The sequence below is a fragment of the Salmo trutta genome, chromosome 1 (genome assembly GCF_901001165.1).
Source record: "Salmo trutta chromosome 1, fSalTru1.1, whole genome shotgun sequence".
Classification (NCBI taxonomy): Eukaryota; Metazoa; Chordata; class Actinopteri; order Salmoniformes; family Salmonidae; genus Salmo; species Salmo trutta.
The window spans coordinates 30,145,907-30,168,044 of NC_042957.1; the positions used below are offsets into that span (position 1 = coordinate 30,145,907).

At 43.9% G+C, this 22,138-nt stretch overlaps 1 protein-coding gene across 4 annotated transcripts in view; it reads right to left on the reverse strand.

The window, feature by feature from the left end:
- Positions 1 to 457: 457 nt before the first annotated feature.
- Positions 458 to 22,138, reverse strand: part of LOC115193716 (A-kinase anchor protein 7) — a 53,798-nt gene continuing 32,117 nt past the window's right edge. For 2 of the 4 annotated variants that reach the window (XM_029752679.1, XM_029752658.1), the window contains 2 exons: positions 3,925 to 3,960; positions 458 to 3,302 (listed from right to left, as the gene is read on the reverse strand). In XM_029752679.1, the coding sequence (XP_029608539.1) occupies positions 3,091 to 3,302; positions 3,925 to 3,960 (248 nt within the window). In that variant the 3' untranslated portion in view covers positions 458 to 3,090. The remainder of the gene's footprint in view (positions 3,303 to 3,924; positions 3,961 to 22,138) is intronic. The other 2 variants (XR_003878222.1, XM_029752669.1) reach the window with 2 other exon arrangements.

A 22,138-nucleotide genomic window follows, 5' to 3' on the forward strand; every position in this document is an offset into this window, starting at 1 on the left:
ACAAAGTACCGTACATTGAAAACGGGTGATTCCACACAGGTGTGGATCCAGAGTTAATTAAGAAATTAACATCCCATCATGCTTAGGGTCATGTATAAAAACACCCAGTTGCTCATTATTTTGGCTACCATGGTTAGAAGAAGAGATCTCAGTGACTTTGAAAGAGGAGTCTCAAAGGAGCATAGGGGGTTTAAAGTGTGTGTGTGTGTGTGTCTCAGTCACCAGATCTCAACCCAATTGAACACTTATGGGAGATTCTGGAGCCGCGCAGCGTTGTCCACCACCATCAACAAAACTCCAAACGATGGAACTTCTTGTGGAAGAATCGTGTCACATCCCTCCAATAGAGTTCCAGACACTTGTAAAATATATGCTAAGGCACATTGAAGCTGTTCTGGTGGTATCGTGGTGGCCTAATGCTCTATTAACACACTTTACACGGGTGTTTCCTTTATTAGGGCAGTTACCTATATATCTTTAATTATGTTGTCACTCACATCTGCATTTGACATTACACATTAATTTCCTGCAAACCACATTGACTTTCATCAGTAGTTTCAGAGTCTGATAACTATAGAGATATGATAGAGGTGAGGGATAGAGGTGATTTTCCAAGCATGGAAATGAAGGAGTTTTTGGACACATGATTGACAGTTCACATGGCACACAGGTGTAGATGCACATGGTCTCTTCCACACAGAGCTAGAAAGCAGCCAGCTAGTGCGTCATACAACACAATCTTGGAGAGGCGAGGTCGAGAGTAAAGAGCAAAGGTCTGCTATATCATTTATATGACCCCAGTATCGACTTCTCCCAGCAGACAGTGGAATTTAGTCACCGGATGATGAACAATGAAATACTCAACTCTGACATCAGTCAACCATGGATTACAAATATACTGAAAGAGATTGCTCTGGGACTGATATCATGACACATTTAACCTTTGTGTGACTGTTATGCCTTCACTATGACAGATGGTGGCTTCAATGCAGTGGTCATATACAGAGAGCCATTGAGTAGATGGGAGTTATTAGTCTCTGTCTATACTATAGCAGATTATGTTACAGACTGGTGTGAAGAGAAGACTAGTGGCTCCGGCAGGGAGCGCGTATCGATCGGAGCAGGCAGCTCCGTGATAAGTATAGTTTCAGCCCACGACCGCCAATCCTGCTTCGATCTCTGGGCAGCGTCCACTCCCCCTTTCTCTTTGTTTCCCCCCCTCTGCTTGGGCAGATGGTGCCAGGGCTCAGGCGAACGGGAGCTTTTGAGGGCCAAGATCCAAAAATAGATGAGAAAACATGGAGAAGTATATGAGTAAAACAACTGCTTGAGGCAGATGCTTTTAAAATACAGGAACTACCCACTGACCCATGGAAATTCCAATGAGGGTGCATCACAAAAAGCTCTAGATCTTTGCCTTGAACCATCCCCCAAGATAGACACCATAGATCATCCCAAAACACCCTCAAGGCATCAGTCAACCTGACAGGAAACAAAGTCTGTTCGATCGATTTTCATATCCTGATTTTTTATTTATTTTTTTATTGTTCATTGTGGCTAGACATGACACACAAAACTGTCGTTGACATCTAGCAGACCTGGTACATAGAACAATCTTTAGACTGTGGAGACCATAAGCAAGGCAGCAGACAACGCTGTGGCATCCCACGATACATCTGTGACACAAAGCATATGTTAAGGTTCTGGTGAATTTATGCCAAAGCTGAACACAGACATAAACAAAACACAAGCCTCCAAGAGCAAGGTAATAATAAATCAAGGTTTACTTCAATTCAGTCATTATTAAGGCCAGCTCGGATGTGGTAATTTAAGCATCTCCTTCGCTAACAGCATGTAAAATAATAAACTGAAATTCATCAGTTGTCCTTTTTTCAGCCAACAATTTTTTTTCTACTCATTTCAAAATTACGAACATCTTTTTTTTTTTTTTATGTAAATACTATTACCATACAGAAAACCTTCCACTATGACAACTGGATGTACTTTCTGTTGTTTGTGTACTGTGGTGTCTCTCTCCTGTGTAGTACAGTAACCTACTCTTACAGTACGTGTTACAGTAACCTACTCTTACAGTATGTGACGTTCCTTGGTGCTGTCTCCGCCCTGGAGGCGGGCACTGGGAGTGTTCAGTCAGATGCAGATGGACTCTGTCCGCCAGAGATCTTCCGGCGGATGCTAGCCTGGACAGCTGGCTGGGATAAAAGCTCCTTTATGTCCTGTAGTTTCTGAGACGGACACTGGTTCTGTGTGTGAAGGTGCTTCCCAACCAGGCCTGCTGCATCAACCAGCCTCTTCTACAGGGGACAAACAAAACACACAAACTAACAGACACCCAATGTGATCCTCATCGTCGGTAGGTCAACCATTTAGGCTGTGTTTTCATTAGATTTTAAAAAGCAGATTTTTACCACAGGTAGGACATGGGACCCACTCTTCATTTACCCTTCACGTTTTAACCACATACAGCACAGATGAGACAGGATCACGTAAACATAGTTCCCAGCATATGTTCTAACTGCATAGTCCAGCTCAATTCCCTTGGTCTCAAGTTTTTGAGTTGCAGTTCATTTTGTAGTGATGTTTTAGCTTTAGTAGAAAGACGGTGATTGTCTTTGCACTGACCGCACCTTGCAGAGGGCCGAGGTTTAGCCCAACCTAACCTCAGGTCCCAGATCAGTCTGTAGTGTGTGTCGTGACACGTCAGCTCCACTCTGAATGTTGGGGCGACCTTTGGCAGCCAATAAATCAGAACAGCAATTTCCTTCAAAGGGGAAACACTTTACAGGAGGAAAGAATGAAGGTCCAAACTAGTCAGACAGTTGGACAGACAGACACGACAGGGGCTTGTGTGGAGGGAGACTGCTGAGAGTAGTGGGTGACAGAGTTAAAAGATACACAAAAAGCTGCATAGGGATTCCTCAATCAATTCAGTGTCCTGCTCCAAAAAAAAACTCCTTCCTTGTCTAGTAAAACCACTCAACTGCCTATTGGCTCCTGGGCTGGTTGACTGCCTGAGTTCCTGCCTGGGCTGGTTAGTGTCCAGTGCTGGCTGGGGGATATTGTCCGTGGTCACTTGCTGCTGGCGCTGGTGTCAGTGGTGGTAGTGTTGACAGTGTTACTGTTGAGGTTGTCTGAGGGCCGCGCCGGGTCAGACGACGCGGCCCCGTTGTGCTGAGTCTCATCCATGTACTGCTGCACGGCCCGCAGCACGGCGTCCTCCACCAGCCTCTTACTCAGACTCACCAGCTCCTCATCGTCAGGCTCCGGACCCCTCTTCACACCTACACAACCAACGACAGCACAACAGCTAGCATCACTACTACACCCCGTCACCACTCACACCATGCAGCCTAGCAACTCGGAGCTACATGACCTTTACCCTATTCCGGCTCAGTGTCATATTCTGTCAACACAACAAGAGCCCCTTGGTTAAAGGCTCTTCAAGGCTCAAAGTTCAGTGATGGTAAGCTCATACAGTGTCAATTAAGCACATTCCCAGAGGAGTACAATTCACATTTTGAGCACTTAAGTGATTAAGGTAAGCTATGAATTTACTGTGGCTATAGTTTTAGGAGAAATATGCTGTGCCTGCAGTACAGTTCTCTTGTTAGCTACTGTATCAGTGACAGTCTGCCAGTATTAAAGTATGTTCGAGTTGGAGGGTGCATTAGAGTGACAGGGGATTTGGCATTGACAGTGAGAACACTGAGAAGCGGAGGCTAAAACAGGACAAACACTGGTGTCATCCTTTCACGCTCTCGCTCCAGTATGGTTTAGAGTCAAACCGTCTGCTAGTTACACAAGAACATGTCAAAAGGAGGAAGCCCGGGAGAGTACAGTGCTTTTAAATGAAATGGTGCTTTGGGACTCAGAGAGCCCACTGAGAGACAGAGACACACGTACTTGTCCGAGCAGCCCGAGGCCCACTCTGAAAATGATCTGCAAGACAAACAATAGCCGTTTAGCAATAGAACAGTACTTCAACACAAATCAGACTCCATTTCCCACAATCAGGGGAGGTTGTGTGGCAGTTAGCCTATTCTTTATTTTGATTGGCCATACACATTTGGATTGATTGAGAGCATACCTTGATTGCAGTACTGAATGATGGGTTTGGTGAATTTCAACACTCAGTGATTTAGGAATCTCACACATTTGATTTCTGTGGCGTTTTATGGTCTTGTACTCAGAGGACCACTGTGTTACAGAATCAAGTAATCTGATTAAGAAAGGTTCATAAGTGTATTTCTCTCAGGGATGAGTCTCTCTCCAAAGACATTTAATGAATACTTACAGCAGAGGGGGAGAAATAAATAGCTTTCTTTACATGGCAAAGTAATGACCTTTATTCTACCTTACAGTATGTAGATTAGAATAAAGCGTGGGCTGCTTTACGAGTAACACACGGAGAAGTGGGTTTCAAAAGTGTGAAGAAAAACATAACTCAATCAAGGCAGGAGTGCACTTTGTACCACGGAAGTCCACAGAACACAATGTGAGAGAGTATGCAGTACATAGAAGGGCGTGCATACATCCACAGAACTAGATACTAGCAATTCTATGTCTGCATTTGCCACGTGAAGAGGGGGGAAACTCACAGAAAAGACAGACGCCTTATGGGTTGACAGACGCCAAACCTGAACATCGTAGACTAGAGAGACTCTCTCTCTCCCACTCCAACGACAACAGTGAGCAGCGTGAAGGTAAACTCTATTCCATTAGTTAGAGCTGTGGCTCAGAGAGAACTTTATGAGAGCACTAAACGCTACATCCACACCTATAATAATACAGGAGAGATCAGGCTGACAGATTAAGAGCTGGCCAGCAGGGTGCACCTGAGAGACAAGGCGAAGTGGTTCACCTTTTGTATTGGACTGAGAAAAAAGGGAAGCCAAAACCCAGACTAGCATGGGTAGTAGTCATGGCGATAGCATTAGAATGATTGAGAGTATTAAACTATGCAAGTATCGAACAGCAGTCAGTCAGTCAGTCAGTCAGTCAGTCAGTCAGTCAGTCAGTCAGTCAGTCAGTCAGTCAGTCAGTCAGTCAGTCAGTCAGTCAGTCAGTCAGTCAGTCAGTCAGTCAGTCAGTCAGTCAGTCAGTCACTCTCTCTCTCTCTACTCTCTCTCTCTCTCTCTCTCTCTCTCTCTCTCTCTCTCTTCTCTCTCTTCTCCTCTACTCTCTCTCTCTCCTCTCTCTCTCTCTCTCTCTCTCTCTCTCTCTCTCTCTCTCTCTCTCTCTCTCTCTCTCTCTCTCTCTCTCTCTCTCTCTCTCTCTCTCTCTCTCTCTCTCTCTCTCTCTCTCTCTCTCTCTCTCTCTCTCTCTCTCTCTCTCTCTCTCTCTCTCTCTCTCTCTCTCTCTCTCTCTCTCTCTCTCTCTCTCTCTTCTCTCTCTCTCTCTCTCTCTCTCTCTCTCTCTCTCTCTCTCTCTCTCTCTCTCTCTCTCTCTCTCTCTCTCTCTCTCTCTCTCTCTCTCTCTCTCTCTCTCTCTCTCTCTCTCTCCTCTCTCTCTCTCTCTCTCTCTCTCTCTCTCTGTGTGTGTGTCTACTCCACTCTTGTGGCCAGACATTTCATCAGACGTGTTATCAAACGGGGCGGTAGGTAGCTGGTTCTAATCCCCGAGCCGACCAGGGGTTAAAAACTCTGTCGATGTGCCCTTGAGCAAGGCACTTAACCGTAATTGCTCCTGTAAGTCGCTCTGGATAAGAGTGTCTGCTAAGTGACTAAAATGTAAACGTGGGTGGTTTTCCTCCATCCCTGGAAGGGGGAGTGGTGCGGTAGAGTCTGCTTGGAGGTATTTCCTGAGGAAACGGCAGCTCCATTAGGGAGATCCTGAGAGAACTCCTCCTAAACCACCAGGTCATCTGAGGGAAATGAGGCGAGGGAGGATCTTCTTTAGCTCTGCTCGCTCTCTGCTGTGTACACACACACACACACACACACACTCAACCGCTGCACTGCACCTCATCAACCAGCACACTAGAATGAATCTCATGGATAATGGATAAGCCACATTCCAAAACAAAAATGAGTATTCACAACACAGCAACTAGGATATCCTCCAACAAGATAAAGTGATGCATCAAATGAGCCCATACAGTGTGTGTGTGTGTGAGTGAAAGTCTTGCATGCTGAGCCTAGCGCTTCTGGACCTTCTGCAGTCATACATCACAGGGCGCGTGTCTCTCCGTCACCATAGGGACCTGGTGCTGGTGGCATGACAAGGTTGCCATTGGGTCCCAGCTCCAATCTGTCCTTGGACGGGGTTAGAATAGGCCGTGCGTATGTGTTTTTCCCATGACTGTGTGTGTGCGCGTGTGTGTGTCTGTGTGCATGCACATGTGGCTGCATAAAAGCAGACAGACAGGAGTGCAGACAGGCAGCAACAACACAGCACGCTCTGCCAGTCATGTATCTTACTCATCAGACACACAAGCAGGAATGTGCTGCACACCTCAGGCTGACATGATGCCATAGCAAGAGAACAATCAAGCGTTCTCTTCCAATTGTGGATACAGATCACAATGAAGCCTCTGCTTGAATCACTAAAACTAACTAGCACTGCATGTGTCTGAGTGTGTTCTGAGGCCCTTGCCTGTCTTTTATAACGACACTGGGAATACCAGGCAGACAGATCAGCTTTAGCTGGTTACAACTACCAGCCCTCCCCTCCCCCCCACCATGCTGCCTGTTAAAATTCCAAAGCTATTATTTAGAGCTGTTGGGGTTGTCAGATGCTCAGGGCTCACAGTTTGTGCCCGTGGAAGAACAGACGGTCTCCCTTTTCCGTGGAAAACACAGACACCCTTTCACAGTATTCACACGGCCAGCCAGCGGCCAAACAAGGACACGCTCCTCGCGCCCAGCTGTGCTCACGAGGCGTGGTGACAACACAATCACATCACCCAACGAGCATCTGACCTCTCATGACAAACCTCTTCACCCTTCTCTCTTTCTTCCCCTCCCTATCCCTCTAGTTTCCCTCTCACTCCTACTCGCTCTCTCTCTCCCCCCACCTAGCTAGAATTAAAAGTAGGGCAAACATGCTCTCAGAAAAAGGCAGCTCTCTGATTGCAGTGTTTCAACAGAGAAAAGGCCCCCATCGAGTTGGAGACAGTGAAACAATGCAGAGAGAAAATCCTGCCAAATTAAAAAAGACTAGCTCTGCCAGACTGGCAAGAGCTTTGGACGGATTTATAATAGAGAAATGAAAAATAAATTGTTTGGCAGCATGGGAGCTTCCAGTGCTGAGTGTACTGCATTGCCAATTGTTGGAGAGGCTGTTGGCACATAGCAGCTCCAGAAAAAGACACGGGCACTTTGACAGACAGCCCCAAGTTCAGATATCAGTACACTGGTGACAGAGACAGGAGCACGCACGTTTATGGCATGTGCACGTCGTTTATAGTGGACTATAAACTCTTCCGCAATGCCAAGATAAGACCCAAGGTGCAAATACAAGTACACACACAAAAGCACATACTTACCCACACAATACAAACACAATAATGGACACTCGGATACAAACACATTCTCACAGAGACATACACTAAAATGATGAGCCCCTTTATCCCATAGATCTGAGTCCCAGCCACAAGCAAACCAGAAGACAGAAAGACCACCCACACCCAAAGACTTACGGATCTTCTCCTCTGCTCGGGAGAAGGGAAAGCAACACAACTGCCCCATAGCCGCACCGCTCCTCTGTCTTTACCCCCTCTCTCTATCACGCTCTGCTCTACCCCGCTGCAAACAGATGAGTAGTAAAATCCAGCACGGCTTCCACACTGCCTGAGATGGAGTGAGTGAACGAGGGAGTCAACTGAGAGGGTGAAGGCTGCGTTCACTCTGTGACAAAAAGGGGAGGGGTGTGTGAGTGTGTGGAAAGGGAGGGGGTTACTCAAGCTCCACCCTCTTCCCTTTCGCTGCCTTGGATAACTGCTTCGGAATGGCCGGCAGCTGACTGCCACAGCTGTGTGCTCTGCTGTGTGTGTGTATGTATATGTGCGTGGTCACCGAAAGAGGTGCCAGTTTTGACTATAGGTACAACTGTCCCAGCTCCCCGGTTAGACAACGTAGGATGACCAGCGGGAGACAGATTTTCATCTTAATACCACGCTCAAGACAGACGGCATTGAAACAGGAAGTAATGGTGGAAGTGGTTGTATCGTCAGCGATGCGCTATCACACAGTTGGGAAGTCCAGGTTGGAGGATTGTCCTTGTAGGAAGGCTCCAGTGGTGAGTTGTGTTGAAGTGGTGCAAAGTGCTTCTGACCGGTTGTCTCTCCGCATCTCCTTGTTCAACTAAAGCACTGACTGTGTTGGGGGATTTGAGATCCTCACCAAGTACAGCCTGTGATTGGGATGACCAGGTCAGATGACTCTAGCCAGGGAAGAGTGTTCTGGAAGGACCCATGGCAACCCCCTAGCTATGGAGTAGCCCGGACCAGAGGTGTCTGAAAGTTTGTGTCTAACTCCCAGGACCAGAGAGAGGGTTTTCTACAAGACCATGGTTATTCATCTCGCCAGCTACAAGACATTCCACACAAAGACGAGCGATCATTAGGAACTAAACGAAAGGCTAATAATACAAAGCTGTGCAAGCACTATGACTTTCCCCTCACAGCTGGCAACTTCTGTTACCATTTAATGAGTTAACCTACAGGTCAAAAAGATAGATTTTTAATCTATCAGATCTGAGATCAAAATGTCAACGTGCAACAGAATGTAGTAAGTGAAAATCCAATCATCCTTTTCTACAATTCAATATTTGAACAATTGTAATTGCTTTTAGAGAGTAGCTTTCTACTAAGAATAGAAAAAAATGACGTCAGGCAGAGAGCCAGGGCATACAGGGCCATTGGATTTCTTCACATTTTATTGTATTACAAAGTGACATTAAAAAGGATTTGTCATTTTTTTGTCAACAAACCACACAAAATAGTATGTCATATCAAAGTGGAAGAAAAGTTTTTTTTTTTTTTAAAGATAAATGAAAAATAAAACACTTTAGATAAGTATTCACCTCCCTGAGTTAATATATGTTGGAAACAACTTTGGCAGCGATTACAATTGTGAGTCTTTTTGGCTAAGTCTCATAAGAGCGTTGCACACCTGTATTGGGCAATATTTTCCCATTATTCTTTTCAAAATTCTCCAAGCTCTGTAAAGGCGTGGGGATCATAGCTAGACAGCAATTTTCAAGTCTTGCCATAGATTTTCAAGCAGATTTCAGTCACAACTGTAACTTGGTCACTCAGGAACATTCACTGTCTTCTTGCTAAGAAACTCGTGTAGATTTGGCTTTGTGTTGTAGGTCATTGTCCTGCTGAAAAGGTGAATTCCTCTTCCAGAGTCTGGTGTAAAGCAGGTTTTCCTTTAGGATTTTGCCTGTGCTTAGCTCCATCCCCTTTCTTCTCATCCTGAAAAACTCCCCAGTCTTTGCCAATGTCAAGCATACCCATATCATGATGCAGCCACCACCATGCCTGAAAATAAGGAGGCAGTTATTTCAGTGATGTGTTGTGTTTGGATTTGTACCAAACATAAGGCTTTGCATTTAGGCCAAAAAGTGTCTTCCTTTGCCATGGTTTTTTTCTTCAGTATTACTTTAGTGCCTTGTTGCATACATATGCATGTTATGGAATATTCTGCATATTTGTATTCTTCTTTTCACAATTCGGTCATTATTGTAGTCACTACAATGTTGATCCATCCTCAGTTTTCTCCCATCACAGCCATTGAACTCTGTAGCTGTTTTAAAGTCACCGATGGCCTCATGGTGAAATCCCTGAGCAGTTTCCTTCCTGTCCTGCAGCTCAGTTCAGAAGGACGACTGCATCTTTGATGTGTCTAGGTGGTTTAATACATCATCCACAGCATAATTATTAACTTGACCATGCTTGAAGATATTCAATGTCTGATTTGTTATTGTTACCCATCTACCAAACACATAAAAAAGTTATGAGGCTTTCAAAAAGCTCCTAGGTCTTTGAAGTTTAATCTACTCTTGAAATTCAATATTTGACAGAGGGACCTTACAGATGTATGTATGGGGGACAGAGGAAGGGGTAGTCATTCAAAATTAATGTCAACCCCTATTATTTCACACAGAGCGAGTCCATAAAACTTGTGATTTGTTAAACCAAGTTTTACTTCTGAACTAATTTAGGCTTGCCTAAACAAATGGGGTGAATACTTAAAGCACTGTATAGGCCTAGCTAGATTTAATGATATGAATAAACACCATCTCCGATGACCACTTCACTATTAAGTAGTGGAAAAATGTGTAGAGTGAGTCAACGCAGTCTAAAAGCCGAACTGCCAGAGAAACTCTGACCACTAGTGATGCGCGGGTTGACTTATAACCCACAGCCCCCACGGTTATATCCACGGGGCGGGCGGGTTTAGGGTCATGACATATTGAGTGGATGGGCGGTGGGCGGATTAAATAAAGAGAAAACAATACATTTTTAAAAAATCCATAAGTGTATCATTCTTGTGCAATTTATATCTATAGGCTACATTGAGGTTTTTCCTTTCATTATTTTTAGGCTATCTGCCATGAGTGCGTAAGCCTAAGCTTTAGGGCCTAACTGTACGTGCGCCAAATAGCCGACATGCCAATCGCCAAATGCTTTTGTGGACAATGTCGGAGTTTAATTCAATAAGAGAAAAGCTGTGAAAAGCAGAGTTGAAAATAAAAAGGGAAGATCCAGAAAAGCCATGTTTGGGAAAGATTTGGTGAAGTGGTAAAAGAGGATGATAGCAGTGCGATGATTGTGAGGCACTATAGAAATTCAACAGGCGCAAGACGGGGAGGGGACGTCAAATAGGCTGTAGCCTACTGTTCACATGGGTTAAATGGAAACTCTGGACACTGACTGTAGGTCTATAACCTCTCAAGTAGCCTTAATATTAACTCCTGCAGAACGAATCATTTCTTGCAGTAAAATGATACACCAAATATACATTTTGACCAGGGAACTGGGGTGGAGAAATGTGATTTTAAATAAAATAATGTTATTGGTCACATGCGCCGAATACAACTGGTGTAGACTTCACCGTGAAATGCTTACTTACGAGCCCATTCCCAACAATGCAGAGTTAAAAAGTAAGAACAATATTTGCTAAATAAAAAAAGGCAATAGTAACACAATAAAATAACAATGAGGCTGTATACAAGGAGAACCAGTAACGAGTCAACGTGCAGGGGTACGAGGTGAGGTAATGCAGTATGTACATGTAGGTAGGGTTAGAAGTGACTAGGCAATCAGAATATACTGTATACTAAACAGTGTGAAAGATTGTCTGTGTGTGTGTGTGTGTAGCATCAATATGCATGTGTGTGAACATGTATGTAGGAGTGTGTGTGTGTGTGTGTGTGTGAGTGCCAGTGTAGTATGTGTGAGTTTGCATAGAGTTTTTCTTTCTTTCTTTGAGAGGATCTTGAGAGAATGAGAATGTGCAATTAGGTGCTATATTTATCAGCATCTTTAAAGCTGATTTTATTTCAAACCACATAAAATATGCATTCAAGCCAAACTGAAATCTTAACATTTTGGGTCGTTTTTACAGCTTTCTATTTTCTTACAACTGGCCAAACTGATGTCATTTAGAACATTTTTACAGAAAATGTTTCCTGTTTAAAAAAAACAACAATTATTACATTTTCTCAATAGTCCCTAAATGTCTTTGCTCCGCGAAAGAAGCAGAGATGACAGAGAAAAATGTACCGATGTCAACTACAGTAGATAGAAGCATTCATTCTATCGATTTATGACACTCTGGTGAGAAAGGGTTTTATTTAGCCTCCTAATGACAAAAGAGAAGCTGAATGTATCTAATTATAGAAAAGTTGACTAACAAATAGCTGATGAAAATGGATATTCTAGGCAGAAACCTATCTAAATTAGGACCCCTGTAGCAGTCCACTCGTAAGGACAAATATTCAGCAGGAGGCAGGTAGGTCGAGCTGTAAATGGTGGTTGAATTTATTTACACAGTGATGAATTTACAAATACAATATTCACATCCCTATTAAAATGTAGTCAATAAGTATTCATCCACTTTTTTATGGCAAGCCTTAATAAGTTGCATGGATTCATTCTGTGTTCAATAGCGGTTAACATTATTTTTTAATGATTACCCCATCTCTGTACCCCACACATACGATCTGTAAGGTCCCTCAATCGAGTAGTGAATATCAAGCACAAATTCACCACAAAGACCAGGGAGGTTTTTCAATGCCTCGCAAATGTTTTTAAATTATACATTTAACCTTTATTTAACTGTGCAAGTCAGTTAAGAACAAATTCTTATTTACAATGATGGCCTACACCGGCCAAACCCGAACGACGCTAGGGCCAAATTGTACGCCGCCCTATGGGACTCCCAATCACGGCTGGTTGTGATACTGCCTGGAATAAAACCAGGGTGTCTGTAGTGACGCCTCTAGCACTGAGATGCAGTGCCTTAGACCACTGCACCACTCGGGAGCCCCAAAGGGCACTGATTGGTATTTAAAAAGCATACGCTGAATATCCCTTTGAGCATGGTGAAGTTATTAACTAGGCTTTGGATGGTGTATCAATACACCCAGTCACTAAAGAGCTATTGACGTCCTTCCTAACGCAGTTGCCAGAGAGGAAGGAAACTGCTCAGAGATTTCATCATGAGGCCAAGACAGTTACAGAGTTTAATGGATGTGATAGGAGAAAAATTAGGATGGATCACCCTTGCCGAGTCATGTGAAATCCATAGATTAGGGACTCATTTATTTATTTCAACAGGCTTAAAATCTATGGCAAGATCTGAAAATGGCTTTCTAGCAATGATCAACAACCAACTTCACAGAACTTGAAGAATTAAAAAAAGAACACAAATTTGCAAATATTGTACAATCCAGGTGTGCAAAGCTATATAATCAAGATACACAGAGTGTACAAAACATTAAGAACTCATGCTCTTTCCATGACAGACTGGACAGATGAATTCAGGTGAAAGCTATGATCCCTTATTAATGTCACTTGTTAAATCCACCTCAATCAGTGTAGATGAAGGGGAGGAGACAGGTTAAATAAGGATTTTTACCTTGAGACATGGATTGTGTGTGTGCCATTCAGAGGGTGAATGGGCAAGACAAAAGATTTAAGTGCCTTTGAATGAAGTATGGTAGTAGATTCAGGTGCACCGGGTTGTCAAGAACTGCAATGCTGCTGGGTTTTTCACTCAACAGTTTCCCGTGTGCATCAAGAATGGTCCACCACCTAAAGAACATCCAGCCAACTTCACACAACTGGGCCAGCATCCCAGTGGAACGCTTTCGACACCTTGTAGAGTCATACCTCCGAAGAATTGAGACTGTTCTGAGGGGGGGGGGGGGGGGTTGCAACTCAATATTAGGAAGGTGTTCTTAATGTTTTGTGCACTCTGTGTATATTTAAACAGGGAATTGATCCAGAATGACAAACAAAGAGCAAACAATTGATACAATTAATAGCCTGTTCAAAGTGTTCCGTTACAGCCATATTCTAAAATGGATTAAATAGTTTTTTCCCCTGATCACTCTACACACAATAACCCATAATTTCAAAGCAAAAATAGGTATAATATTTTTGTAAATTAATATCCTGTTTCAATTGATCATCCTTGAGATGTTTCTACAACTTGATTGGAGTCCACCTGAGGTAAATTCAATTGATTGGACTTGATTTGGAATGGCACACACACCTATCTATACAAGGTCCCACAGTTGACAGTGCATGTCAGAGCAAAAACCAAGCCATGAGGTCAAAGGAATTGTCCGTAGAGCTCTGAAACAGGATTGTGTCGAGGCACAGATCTGGGGAAGGCTACCAAAAAAATGTCTACAGCATTGAAGTTCTCCAAGACACAGTGGCCTCCACCATTCTTGAATGTAAGACGTTTGGAACCACAAAGACTCTTGGTCAGGGAGGTAACCAAGAATCCGATGGTCACTCTGACAGAGCTCCTCTGTGGAGACGGGAGAACCTTCCAGAAGGCCAACCATCTCTTCAGCACTCTACCAAATCAGCCCTTTATGGTGGAGTGGCCAGATGGAAGCAAATCCTCAGTAAAAGGCACATGACAGCACGCTTGGAGTTTGCCAAAAGGTACTTAAAGGACTCTCAGACCATGAGAAACAAGATTCTCTGGTCTGATGAAAGAAAGATTGAACTCTTTGGCCTGAATGCCAAGCATCACGTCTGGAGGAAACATGGCACCATCCCTACGGTGAAGCATGGTGGTGGCAGCATCATGCTGTGGGGATGTTTTTCAGCGGCAGGGACTGGGAGACTAGTCAGGATCGAGGGAAAGATGAACGCAGCAAAGTACAGAGAGATCCTTGAGGAACACCTGCTCCAGAGCGCTCAGAACCTCAGACTGGGGCGAAGGTTCACCATCAGGACAACGGCCCAATGCACACAGCCAAAACAACGCAGGAGTGGCTTTCGGGACAAGTCTCTGAATGTCCTTGGGTGGCCCAGCCAGAGCCCGGACTTGAACCCGATCAAACAACTTTGGAAGGACCTGAAAATAGCTGTGAAGCTACACTCCCCATCCAACCTGACAGAGCTTGAGAGGATCTGCAGAGAAGAATGGGAGAAACTCCCCCAAATACAGGTGTGCCAAGCTTGTAACGTCATACCCAAGAAGACTTGAGGCTGTAATCGCTGCCAAAGGTGCTTCCACAAAAAGTATTGACTAAAGGGTCTGAATACTTATGTAAATGTGATATCAGTTTAAAAAAAATATGTTTTGGCTTTGTCATTATGGGGTATTGTCTGTAGATTGATGAGGATTTTTTAAAATTAAAATCAACTTTAGAATAAATCGCTGTAACGTAAAAAGTCAAGAGGTCTTAATACTTTCCGAATGCACTGTCTGTCTGTCTTATATATATATATATATATATTATTATTATTATTATTATTATTTTTTTTCATGGACCCCTGCAGTACCTCCGTGGACCACTGGGTGAAATCCCCTGGGTTAGCTACAGTAGAAGTAATAGCATGACTACATTTTGTAAACAATCTCATCAACGATGACCACTCATTATTAGTTTGGCTGCTACGCAAACAAATGTGACGACAACATTAAAAATGCCCAATAAAGAAGTGAAATATGGAGCCAAACTGCCAGAGAACTGACTACATCTCCATGTTAAAGCAGAAGAGTGGAAAGACAGCCAGGAGCATTCAGATGAAGTAAGGCTAGACAGAGCATGTTTATGTTATGACCCAGTTGGCACACACTGCTCTGCTCTGACCCCACTGGCCCAGGTCCTTCTCTCACCCACCATCCAAGGCACACCAGACAGCAGCGCTTGTGAAATACTATGTCAGGGTGACTACCGTCCGTCCTCTCCTCACTTCTACTTAACCCTCGAAATACGAGATTCAATTAGCAGCTAACTCTGGGCTGATGGTATTCAAAGCTGCTGTGGCAGACTTTGGCCAGACTGGATGGATTGGTAGAGCATGAACGTACGCATGCACACATCTCGGTGTGCAGAAAGACTATGAACTAGATGTACCAGGCAACATTCCTGTTGCTCTCCTAGCCTTGGCCGTGACAGCGTGACGCCTGCTTAGATGTCAATGACATAGAACTGCTCTCTGGACGTCAGCACTGTTAGATGTCAGAAAGACAGACCGACATAACGTTATCTGTCTGTCTGTCTATGGACCTTGTCTAGATGACTGTGCTGATATCAGACACAGCTCTGTTATTGTTTTTCGGGTAATAAACATTGATAACATCAGAGCTATTTTAGAGCTCTGTCAGCGTGACCATTGGGTTCTTGGTCACCTCCCTGACCAAGGCCCTTCTCCCCCGACTGCTCAGTTTGGCTGGGCGGTCAGCTCTAGGAAGAGCCTTGGTGATTCCGAACTTCTTCCATTTAAGAATGATGGAGGCCACTGTGTTCTTTGGGACCTTCAATGCTGCAGACATTGGTACCCTTCCCCAGATCTGTGCCTAAACACAATCCTGTCTCGAAGCTCTACAGACAATTCCTTCAACCTCAGTTTTTGCTCTGACATGCACTGTCAACCGTGGGACCTTATACAGACACAGGTGTGTGCGCCTTTCTGAATCATGTCCAATCAATTGCATTTATCATAGGTGGACTCAATCAAGTTGTAGAAACATCAAGTATGATCATTGGAAACAGGATGCATCCGAGTCTCAATTTCATGTCTCACAGCAAAGGGTCTGAATACTTAAATAAGGTGTTTTTTATTTTTAATAAGTAGGATACAATTTCGAAAAACCTGTTTTCAATTTGTCATTATGGGGTATTGTGTGTTTTTTTATTTAACATTTTAAAATAAGGCTGTAATGTAACAAAATGTGGGAAAAAAGGAAGGGGTCTGTATACTTTCCGAATGCACTGTATGTATATACAGTTGAAGCCGGAAGTTTACATACACTTCGGTTGGAGTAATTAAAACTAGTTTTTCAATCACTCCACAAATTTCTTGTTAACAAAATATAGTTTTGGCAAGTTGGTTAGGACATCTATTTTGTGCATGACAAGTAATTTTTCCAACAATTGTTTACCGACAGATTTTTTCAGATTATTTCACTTATCTCACTGTATCACAATTCCAGTGGGTCACAAGTTTACATACACTAAGTTGACTGTGCCATGAAACAGCTTGAAAATTCCAGAAAATGATGCTTCTGATAGGCTAATTGACATCATTTGAGTCAATTGGAGGTGTACCTGTGGATGTATTTCAAGGCCTACCTTCAAACTCAGTGCCTCTTTGCTTGACAACATGGGAAAATCAAAAGAAATCAGCAAAGACCTCAGACATTTTTTTTAGACCTCCACAAGTCTGGTTCATCCTTGGGGGCAATTTCCAAACGCCTGAAGGTACCACGCTCATCTGTACAAACAATAGTACGCAACACCATGGGACCACGCAGCCGTCATACCGCTCAGGAAGAAGACGCGTTCTGTCTCCTAGAGATGAATGCACTTTGGTGCAAAAAAGTGCAAATCAATACAGGAACAACAGCAAAGGACCCTGTGAAGATGCTGGAGGAAACAGGTACAAAAGTATCTATATCCACAGTAAAACGAGTCCTATATCAACATAACCTGAAAAGCTGCTCAGCAAGGAAGCAGCCACGGCTCGAAAACCGCCATAAAAAAGCCAGACTACGGTTTGCAACTGCACGTGGGGACAAAGATTGTACTTTTTGGAGAAATGTCCTCTGGTTTGATGAAACAAAAATAGAACTGTTTGGCCATAATGACCATTGTTATGTTTGTAGGAAAAAGGGGGAGGCTTGCAAGCCAAAGAACACCATCCCAAACGTGAAGCATGGTGGTGGCAGCATCATGTTGTGGGGTTGCTTTGCTGCAGGAGGGACTGGTGCACTTCACAAAATAGATGGCATCATGAGGTAATAAAATGATGTGGCTATATTGAAGCAACATCTCAAGACATCAGTCAGGTAGTTAAAGCTTGGTCGCAAATGGGTCTTCCAAATGGACAATGACCCCAAGCATACTTCCAAAATTGTGGCAAAATGGCATAAGAACAACAAAGTCAAGGTATTGGAGTGGCCATCACAAAACCCTGACCTCAAACCTATTTGTGGGCAGAACTGAAAAAGTGTGTGCGAGCGAGGAGGCCTACAAACCTGACTCAGTTACACCAGCTCTGTCAGGAGGAATGGGCCAAAATTCACCCAATTTATCGTGGGAAGCTTGTGGAAGGCTACCCGAAACGTTTGACCAAAGTTAAACAATTTAAAGGCAATGCTACCAAATACTAATTGAGTGTATGTAAACGTCTGACCCACTGGGAATGTGATGAAAGAAATAAAAGCTAAAATAAATCCTTCCCTCTACTATTATTCTGACATTTCACATTCTTAAAATAAAGTGGTGATCCTAACTGACCTAAGACAGGACATTTTTACTAGGATTAAATGTCAGGAATTGTGAAAAACTGAGTTTAAATGTATTTGGCTAGGGTGCATGTAAACTTCCGACTTCAACTGTATCTCTCTCTCTATACAGTATATTATATCTACCTATATTCACATTACCGGTGAAAAGTTTTAAACCCTTCAATGAGTATTCTTTCTTTATTTTTACTATTTTCTAAGTATGAAACTATGAAATAACACATATAGAATCGTGTCGTTTTTTTATTTGTAATAAATGTGCAAAAAAACAACAAAACAGTTTTGCTTTGTCATTAAGTGGTATTGTGTGTAGATTGCTGTGTTTTTTAATTTTTTTTTACATACATTTTAGAATAAGGCTGTAACGTAACAAAATGTGGAAAAAGTCAAGGGGTCTGAATACTTTCCGAAGGCACTGTATACCAAAGCATGTGGACACCCCTTCACATCCGTTGCTGACAGGTGTATGAAAATCGAGCACCGCCATGCAATCTCCATAGACAAACATCAACAGTAGAATACCCTTACTGGAGAGCTCAGTGACTTTCAACATGGCACCGTCATAGGATGCCACCTTTCCAACAAGTCAGTTTGTCAAATTTCTGTCCTGCTAGAGCTGCTGTTTCCATGGCCGAGCAGCCACACACAAGCCTAAGATCACCATGCACAATGCCAAGTGCGGTGGAGTGGTGTAAAGCTTGCTGCCATTGGACTCTGGAGCATTGGAAACGCATTCTCTGAAGTGATGAATCACACTTCCCCATCTGGTAGTTCGACACTCAAATCTGGGTTTGGCGGATGCCAGGAGAACCCTACCTGCCCCAATACATAGCCACCTGTAAAGTTTGGTGGAGGAGTAATAATGGTCTGGGGCTGTTTTTCATGGTTCGGGCTAGGCCTCAGTTCCAGTGAAGGGAAATCTTAACGTTAAAGCATACAATGACATTCTAGATGATTCTCTGCTTCCAACTTTGTGGCAACAGTTTTGGGAAGGCCCTTTCCTGTTTTAGCATGACAATGCCCCTGTGCACAAACCGAGGTCCATACAGAAATGGTTTGTTGAGATTGGTATGGGAAAACTTGACTGGCCTGCACAGAGCCCTGACCTCAACCCCATCGAACACCTTTGGGATGATTTGGCACGCAGTCTGCGAGCCAGGCCTACTTGGCCAACATCAGTTCCCGACCTCACTAATGCTCATGGCTGAATGGAAGCAAGTCCCCGCAGCAATGTTCCAACATCTAAAGCCTCCCAGAAGAGTAGATTCTGTTTTAGCAGTAAAGAGGGGACCAACTCCATACTAATGCCTATGATTTTGGAATGAGATGTTCGATGAGCAGGTGTCCGCATACTTTCGGTCAGGTAGCGTATCTATTGGCGTGTCTTGAAATCCAAACGCACCTGGGCGGGCATTACTTTTGATTTTAGACAGCTTGAATATAACAAATACTAAATTCATAAAGAGAGACTTGTTGTGCAAGAAACATACATTTATTAATTCCGACTGTGCAGACTACTGAGACTTAGATCAGAAATGTGTCTGCTTGCATTAAATAACAATTCATTATATTAGCTACATATTTCATATCGATTTAGCCTAAAACTGAATGAATTCCATTACCATTAAACCCTCTCGAACCCTTTAGCCTCAATGAAGCCTTTAGCTTAGCCACTGAAGAGCACTCTATTGGATTGTTATCTAAACACTGTGTGTTATATCCAAGACGATAGCCCATCACCATCAGATTAAAAAGCAAGAGCAAATGACTAAAGCCTGATTTACTACAGATTCCCTCCTTGTGTGTGAGAAGAGCATCGAGGCCATTAAAGGTGTCTGAACAGCGGCTGGCGACATCCACAGAATTAATAATCCAACAACAAACAGCATCAAATCAATAGAACAGCATGTTTCTTATCTACAGTCTCAGAGAGCAGGCAGGGTGAGGCTATTGAGTGACACTCCGTAGCAGGGGGGAGTTATGGTGACCATTGTGGAGCCGACTCGCCTGCAATCCCATCTTTCATCCACTACTTACTAGGGATGCACAATATATCGGTAAGCATATCGGAGTCGGCCAATATTAGCTAAAAAGCCCAACATCGGTATCGGCTCGATGTCTAGTTTAACGCCGATGTGCAAAACCCATGTCAATGCTGACGTGCATACCTATATAACGTAGGTAGATGCTTTAAAGACGGCACAAAAAATATATAGTGCTAAACGTGCAACACAGCATTTCTAACCTAGCCCACAATGTCTGCTGTGTGGATCAAACAGTCAACAAGTCGAGCAGTCATTTGAAAGAGTAATACAATTTCAGTGAGAGAACACAAAGATCAAATCCATTAACGCCAAGATAATGGGATTCATTGCCCTTGACAATCAACCGTTCTGTCGTGGATGATGTTGGCTTTCGCCGACTGGTCGAGCACCGGTACACACTACCAAGTGGGCGCTATTTTTCAGATGTTGCCCTTAGCTTCAAGACTGACATTTGGACCAGCGATGAAAGACCCATGAGCATTGAGTCTGACAGCACAGTGGGTCGACGAGGATTTCCTACTGAGGAAAGCCGAATTGTGTGCTCAAGAATGTGCAGGTTCTCATACCGCTACTGCCATTTCAATGGCATTTGAGAAAATGTTTGAAACTTAGAACAATGAACACTCCTAGCTCAATTCGAACAACTGACTCGAGAAATAAGCTCAACTGCCTCTGCAGCAGACGTGATACCCTGTCATGGCATTGAAACGCCTGCTCAACAAAAATGCCAACACAGACCGTCTGGTCAACTTGGAAAAGTACTCTACTAGAGGCTGTGAACAAGTGATTCGGTGGCATTCTCTCTGAGCCTCTACTGTGTCGCCACCATGCTCGATGCTAGGTACAAGGACTGTTACTTCGACGCAGACAAGAAACAGGGTAGGGTTTATGTGAAATGTTAGACACAGCTGGAAACGGACACAGTGACAGTGCACACCGAGGAAGAGAGGCCACGGACAGACAGAGCTGAAACTTCCCTGCTTGACATGTATGATGAAATCCTGGTTGAGACTGAATAAACAAACAACGAAACAGCACAGCAAGTCAGTGAAAGGTTTTGATTATGTTTTACTGGTAATGGGGACATAAGTAAATGCCAACAAAATAACATTTTGGTCAGTGTGTGTGCGTGCGTTTCAACTAAACTCAGCAAAAAAAGAAACATCCTCTCACTGTCAACTGCCTTTATTTTCAGCAAACTTAACATGTGTAAACATTTGTATGAACATAACAAGATTCAACAACTGAGACAAAACGCACATGTGACTAACAGAAATGGAATAATGTGTCCTTGAACAGGGGGGGTCAAAATCAAAAGTAAGTCAGTATCTGGTGTGGCCACCAGCTGCATTAAGTACTGCAGTGAATCTCCTCCTCATGGACTGCACCAGATTTGCCAGTTCTCTTCCACCAAGGCACCTGCAAGTTCCCGGACATTTCTGGGGGGGGGGAAATGGCCCTAGCCCTCACCCTCCGATCCAACAGGTCGCAGATGTTCTCAATGGGATTGAGATCCGGGCTTTTCGCTGGCCATGGCAGAACACTGACATTCCTGTCTTGCAGGAAATCACACACACAGAACGAGCTGTATGGCTGGTGGCATTGTCATGCTGGAGGGTCATGGCAGGATGAGCCTGCAGGAAGGTTACCACATGAGGGAGAATGTCTTCCATGTAACGCACAGCGTTGAGATTGCCTGCAATGACAACAAGCTCAATCCGATGATGCTGTGACACACTGCCCCAGACCATGACGGACCCTCCACCTCCAAATCGATCCCGCTCCAGAGTACAGGCCTTGGTGTAACGCTCATTCCTTCGACGATAAACGCGAATCCGACCATCACTCCTGGTGAGACAAAACCACGACTCGTCAGTGAATAGCACTTTTTGCCAGTCCTGTCTGGTCCAGCGACGGTGGGTTTGTGCCCATAGGCGGCGTTGTTGCCGGTGATGTCTGGTGAGGATCTGCCTTACAACAGGCCTACAAGCCCTCAGTCCAGCCTCTCTCGGCCTATTGCGGACAGTCTGAGCACTGATGGAGGGATTGTGCGTTCCTTGTGTAACTCGGGCAGTTGTTGTTGCCATCCTGTACCTGTCCCGCAGGTGTGATGTTCGG